At 32.1% G+C, this 7,018-nt stretch overlaps 1 protein-coding gene across 3 annotated transcripts; it reads left to right on the top strand.

Moving 5' to 3' along the window:
* Positions 1 to 574: 574 nt before the first annotated feature.
* Positions 575 to 4,436, top strand: LOC133807341 (immune-associated nucleotide-binding protein 9). Of its 3 annotated transcripts, none has more exons than XM_062245601.1 (6): positions 575 to 697; positions 1,504 to 1,758; positions 1,865 to 2,142; positions 2,258 to 2,422; positions 2,508 to 2,642; positions 4,000 to 4,436. In XM_062245601.1, the coding sequence occupies exons 2-6, from the start codon at positions 1,527 to 1,529 to the stop codon at positions 4,198 to 4,200; spliced, it is 1,011 nt and encodes a 336-aa protein (XP_062101585.1). In that variant the 5' UTR covers positions 575 to 697; positions 1,504 to 1,526; the 3' UTR covers positions 4,201 to 4,436. The 3 variants fall into 3 exon arrangements, with proteins under 3 accessions (XP_062101585.1, XP_062101584.1, XP_062101586.1); XM_062245600.1 differs by having other exon boundaries at positions 581 to 697; positions 1,499 to 1,758; XM_062245602.1 differs by lacking the exon at positions 575 to 697 and adding an exon at positions 907 to 978.
* The last annotated feature ends 2,582 nt before the right edge of the window (positions 4,437 to 7,018 follow it).

The following is a 7,018-nucleotide window of genomic DNA, read 5'->3' as shown; positions in this document are numbered from 1 at the left end:
AATTTAAAATTTAAATTACTTTCCCAAATAGAAAAATATAATAATTTGAATTATATATTAAATATTATTATAATAATAATAAATATTTTATAATATTTAAATTTATATTAATATAATTATTAAATATTTAATCTATCATATGTATATATTTTTCGGTTAAAATTGACCAAAAAAAATAAAAAATAAAAAATATTATATACACACTATATAACATAATACTATAAATCTATATCCTAAAATTGCTGCATTTGATATTAAAAAAGAGGCAAGTGAAGTGAAATGAAGATGGAGTTCCAATGGTTGGATTTGAATTGTGGAGTGGGACCAAGTTAGGCCCCACAGGATCAGAGCCGTCAAACCTTCTCCGAGTGGTCACGTGAACTGCACGCTTTCAGTTATCGTAAAATCCGCTGGCCTATCAGATAAAAAAAGATTCTTTTTTTTTTTTGTTAACAAAAAAAAAAAAATCTAATACCGACATTTCGAACCCTTTTTTTTTTAAAGTAAAAATTCGCGTCTCAAGTTTATCACTCTACAATAAAGATATATATATATATATATGTTTTTTAAACAATAATAAATAAATAACAAAAACATAAAAAGGCATCTCCCTTAATAATTTTACTATAAATACAAAACTTGTCATACTTCCTTTTTGATTCGTTCACTTTATCGTTCTAAGCTCTTATCCTTTCAAGTAAGTAATCTCTTCATCTTAATTCTTATAATTTTATTTTTGGGGGATAACAATCGTGTTTTCAATCGTATGATCACTGAATCCGCCGTCGAATTTATATTTAGATATTTTTATGTGTTGTTTGGTTGCCGAGAAATTCAAAATGAATATGGATAGAAAAATTAGGCTTTTTTTTTGGTTCAGTTGATCGTGCCCTGTTGACCCGAGTGACTTTACTCAATTTGAACGGTGGAGGAAACCACTACTAGCTTAGTGATTGTACTGTCATCGTTGATTTGTGTGTGAGTGATTTTTTTTTTTTTTGGGTTTATCCATTACAAGAGAATGATAATCAATTCGGAATCAATCTAGATTTTTATTCTTTGTTTGTAATGATTAGTTTTTTCACCCCCAAATACTACTGATTCTCTCCATATAATTCTATTGTTGGCTGAATTCACCTGCGTTTTTTTTAAGGGTGTGATAAGTTCTAAAATATGCAGCCAGGACTAAAAGGTAGAGGGGGAAAAATATTTTTAATAATAATTATACTAATATATATATAAAATATATAAATGTATAATTTTTCCTGGGTTAGATTGTACAGAGATATAGAAATAAAAAGTTAGGGGGCATGGCCATTCCCAGTCCCCCTAGCTCCGTTATTGAAAATATGTATCCTTTCCCTTATAATATATAGATGCTATGAGAAATTCAGATGATTGTTGGAATGTAAACTATATTTTTTGTATTTCTATAACTTAATTTGTGGACATTAACTATTTTTTTTCTCCTTAATGCGTCCTACTTACATATAACTAGAACAGATAGGTGATCTGATTGTGTATTGATGGGTGGAAGTGCCATTGATGATGACTGGGAGCTTGCTTCCCTGTCCAACGTGGTTCGAACTGTTGTGTTAGTTGGAAGAACAGGGAATGGAAAAAGTGCAACTGGTAATAGCATTCTTGGAAAAAAGGCCTTCAAATCGAGGGCGAGTTCCTCTGGTATTACAAGCACTTGTGAGTTGCAGAGAACTGTGTTGAGAGATGGCCAAGTTATTAATGTCATTGACACTCCTGGTATATTAAGATTTTAAGACTTTTAAAAGTTTTGGTAGGCATTTTATTGTTTGTGTCTAAGAACTTATTGATATTCTTACAAACTGACTATGTCTTTCTGTTGCAGGGCTTTTTGATTTTTCAGTTGAATCTGACTTTGTTGGCAAAGAGATTGTGAAATGTATAAACATGGCCAAGGATGGGATCCATGCTGTGCTTGTAGTTTTCTCTGTTAGGACCCGCTTTTCACAAGAAGAGCAAGCTGCGCTTCGTAGCTTGCAAACTTTGTTTGGTAGCAAAATAGTTGATTACATGATTGTTGTCTTTACTGGAGGAGACGAACTTGAAGAAAATGATGAAACTCTAGAAGATTACTTAGGTCGTGAATGTCCTGAGCCCTTAAAGGTCAGCCACGAATAAACTTGTTCCCCCACGATGCCTTGCTTACTTCTTCCTTTTATTCTATGTTTGCATGTTAAGTCCAACATATATTGATCTTTTAAATAATTATATGACATAGGACATCCTTAGCCTGTGTGCAAATCGCCTGGTGCTTTTTGATAACAAGACTAAGGATGAAAGAAAGAAGGCTGGTCAAGTTCAGCATCTTCTCTCCCTTGTAAACAACGTCATAGCACAGAATGGTGGGCAACCATACACAGATGAGATATTTACTGAAGTTAAGGTAATTGAATGGTTAGCATTATCTTTTTGAGAACGAAGATATCTGTTAATTATTTCATTAAAATTTCCTGATGTTTAATTGACAGCAAGGTGCTATGAAACTTCGCGATCAACAAGAAGAGGTTAACTCCTTAAAGGGGTATTCTAAACGAGAAATATCAGACTTGAAGGAGCAGATGCAGCTAGCATATGAAGAGCAGCTTAAGCGAATTACTGAGATGGTATATAATTTCCTAGCCTTTTCTTCATTTGTTTCTTCACCTGCATTATATGGTCGTTGGATGCCTCAGTTTATATATTTCTTTTCAACAAGTCTCTATTCTTTAAACTGGGATAGGAAGTGCAGCTTCACTGTTATTCTACCATTTGAAACTACCTTGCTCCTTAAATTCATAGAATGGGTATGGCATACCAGTTTAGACTAAACATAATTTATTAGGGGTAAATGCGGCAAAAATACCCAATGTTTGGCGTTTGTATACGACATGGACCCAATTTTTTTTTTGTGAGGAAAGTACCCAAACTTAGGAAGACAATAATTCTATCCAAACACTCTGTTAGGTGCTGGGGTAAATGCGGTAAAAGTACCTAATGTTTGGCGTTTGTATGCGCCATAGACCTAATTTTTTTTAATTTCGCGGAGAAAGTACTCAAACTTAGTAAAACATTAATTCCATCCAACAATATGGGGTGATTGGGCTGCTTTTGAGTTTTGATGAAAATTTGGTCCAGTCAGCAGGGAGAACGGAGTGTAGCTGACGGAGATGGACAAAATTACTGTTTTACTAAGTTTGGGCACTTTCCCCGAGAAAAAAATTTGGGTCCATGACGCGTACAAACGTCAAAACATTGAGTACTTTTGCTGGATTGATCTAGTCAGTAGCTAGCAGAGTGGAATTGATGGAGATGAACATAATTACTGTTTTACTAAGTTTTGGTACTTTTCCCGCAAAAAAAAAAAAAAAAACGATTGGGTACAAACACAAACACCAAATATTAGGTACTTTTGCCACATTTACCCCAATTTATTATAACTTGTTAAAACGAAATTACTGGTGCGGGTTTGTAGAATGCGATGGTAAATATTTAGAATCGTCAAATGGGGGATGGATAAGTATTTGAAAGTAGGATTTATTGGTTATCACTTTGGAGTGAAAAACCTTTTCCATATTTAGTAGTCATTTCATTTGCATTGCTGGCGCAAGTGAAATGAGTATCCATCTAAGCTAGAAGAAATCTCGACATTTTCGAACTTTATAACATTTTAACTAAAGTGAAAAATAAAAAAATCCGCAACTCCTCTGCTGGTAGTTCAGACAATTAGATACGTAAGGGGCATAACACTTTTGAACATTCCCATGAGTACATAGTTCTAGGTATGAAGATTGATATGTTCACCCAGTCTATCTGATAAGATGTCCTGTTTCACTTTTACTACTTGCTTTAGCTATGGTATTTTTTTCTCGGGGCTATGGTTTATAGTTTGGTTTAAATATGAGAAAGGTAGGATTATTTGTTGGGGAGTCACTTTTTTTTTTTTCAGAGATTAATCTTACTCAAAATGAAATGGTTGAACAGGTCGAGTCAAGGTTGAAAGAGACAACTACCAGGCTTGAACAACAATTGTATGAAGAGCATGCCGCCAGACTCAGGGCAGAAGAGTTTGCGCAGCAAGCTCAGAAGAGTTCCAACGAGGAAATTCGTAAGCTTAGAGAGCATCTCGAGCTTGCACAGGAGGAGCTCCGTAAAAGGGGTGAAAGTAAGTGTGCCATCCTATGAATTAGTAATCATATAGTAAAAAGATATTTGGTTCATGCTGGGAACAATTACTTGAAATCTTCTTTATATTTCCCTTGGAAGTGTTGAAACATATCGTATGGGGGACGCATACAATATCGTCTCTTAATATAGTATTTAGTAAAACGGTTTTATGTTTGTCTGAGACATTGAATCTCTAGTTTGAGTTGTACAGCCACACTATTTTTAGTATATTATTTGTTCTTGTTCTTGTTCTTCTGCTTCGCACTCTGGCCATTTGACGTTTCTTTGTACATGGTAAAGATCATATCGAGTTCAGCCACTCGTAAATTTAACACAGGCTAACGTTTTAGATTTTGGAATCTTATAGGATTCGTCGGTTGAGTCCGGATCAGGGAGGACTCTTGTAAAGTTAAATAGAATGAATATAATTCGATTGAGTGATAAGAGACCAAAAGAAAAAGAAAAGAATTATCTCTAGAAACACAATTCGGTTGAGTGATAAGAGAGAAAACTCTTAATACAATAGGGACTTCTTAATTTACATTAAAGAATTGAATGTAATTCATGTTACCATTTTACTATTTTTGTCGACCCTGTTTCCAATAGGGACAGTAAAACAAAACATAGTCTCAAAAAGGAGACATTTAGAGAATATATTTTAATGGGAATAGAGAAATCAAAATACAACTCTAATACAAATGTTACAATAAACAAGATAATAGATAAATAAGTGTTACAATTCTATTGCAAAAAATACAAGTAAATAAAAATAGAGGATGATAGATATATTGATAATACAACTCAAAACATAACAATACAAATAAATATATAAGATAGAACCAAAAAGTAAAAAGAGGTAGAAGAACAATAGATAAAAATCTCACACTCATACAACCAAAGTGTAGAGTAGTGATGATTACCAACTTGAACAAGATTCAAAACATTTGTCCAAAAACTTATGGTCTGTTTGGCATTATTTTCTGTTTTTTGTTTTCAAAACTGTGTTATCAGAAATGAGAACAGAAAACAGTTTTTATAGTTTTAAAAAAACAATAGGTGTTTGGTTAATGTTTTTTAAAAATAATTTTTTAGTTTTTTTTAAATCTTAAATAAAAAATTAACAAAGAGAAAAATCTTTTAAAGATTTGTAATAAATAATGAGATAAAATAATTTGAAAGAAAAAATGATGAAAAATAAGGAGTGAGAAAGTAAGGAGAGAAAATTTGAAGAAATAAAAATTGAGAAGAGAGAAATTGATCTAAGAAAAAATGAGAGAAAATGTGATGAGAAAGAAAGTGAAGAGAGAGAAGTGCGTAGAGAAAAAGTGATCAGAGAGGAAATGGCGAGAGAGAAAAATGATGTGATAGAAAATGAGTATATATTAAGTGATGAGAGAGAAAGTGAAGATATAGTAAGTGATGAAAAAGAAAATGATGACATAATAAGTGATGCAAGAGAAAATAAAGAGATTGAAAATGATGAAAGAGAAAATGAAAAAATAGAAAGTGAGAAGAGAGAAAATAGCGAGAGAGAGAAAGTGAAGAGGGAAAATGTAAGGAGAGAGAGTGAAGAGAGAGAAACTAATGAGAGAGAAAATGATGTGACAATAAATAATGTTAGATAATAATAATTAAAAATGTGATGTGAGAAAAAAAAATTTGAGAATAGAAAACAACTTTTTGTTGTTCTGAAAATTTTATGTCTTTTGTAACTTTGTTTTTAAAAGTTGTTTTATGAAAACAAAGACAAACACCTTAACTTGTTTTCAAAAAACAGTTTTTAGCTTTTAAAAATAAAAAGCAATTTTTTAGTTAAGGAGCCAAACACGCTCTTATTTCCCCCTATTCTCTAAGCACTAAGGAGGTGTTTGGTATGGGGTAAAGTAAATGCGGGAATGAGAATCTAAATCCCTTCTTATGTTTGGTTCAAATTTTAAAGGGGTAAAGTTAATAATTTGTGTGAACCCCATATGTATTTTAATGGTAAAGTGAATCCTTTTGTACACAAGAGTTTAATATTACATCAATTCTAAGTCCCTCTACACTTTCCAATGCAACTCAACTACTCAAAACAAACACCTCCTAAGGGATCTCTCAAGGAAATAACTCTCTGGAATTATCAAACCTCTATGGTCAAGTGCTTTGTGGATAGAAAATAGCGTGTCTTACAAGTGAGCATTAAACTCCTATTTATAGAGTTTGAGATACCATTTGAATTTCAAATTCAACTAACACTCATGGCTGTTACCAATGTTTAATTGGATGTTTATGAAATTAAAATAAAGATTTGGGAGTTACTTAGGATGTTAGAATTGTTCAAATTGGAAAAAATTGAAAAATGTTTTTAGATATCAGCCTCACTGGCCGTGATTGGAGTATCAATGGTTGCGACCACTGGCCTTTGTCCCCTAGTAGGGGTGTGCAAATTTTTTTGCAACCTGCCCAAACCAACCAGAAAAAACCGACAAAAAATGCAACCCGAAAAATCCAACCTCCATTTCAAACCGCCCAATTATTATATTGGGCGGGTTAAAATTTTTGGCAACCCATCCAATGTAACACAATCTGCCCAATTAAAGATTTGCCTATTTTTTTTAATTTTATATTTATTTAATTATTAATTATACATATATAAAACTAAATTCAAATTTTTTTTTATAAAAGACCCTATATTTGAAAGTAATAATTATTTTAGTTACAAATACAAACTAAAAATAGAGAAAATAATAAAAAAAATTAGTAAAAATGATATTTTTAGAAAAAAAAATTTTAAAAAAATTTCGATGGATTGGGCGGGTTGAACTTCAATTTTTTTTTAATTTGGTGGTTTACGGGT

This window comes from Humulus lupulus, chromosome X (genome assembly GCF_963169125.1).
Source record: "Humulus lupulus chromosome X, drHumLupu1.1, whole genome shotgun sequence".
NCBI classification, from domain to species: domain Eukaryota; kingdom Viridiplantae; phylum Streptophyta; class Magnoliopsida; order Rosales; family Cannabaceae; genus Humulus; species Humulus lupulus.
The sequence above is the reverse complement of the archived record's forward strand: the minus strand, read 5'-3'. Positions and strand labels throughout refer to the sequence as shown.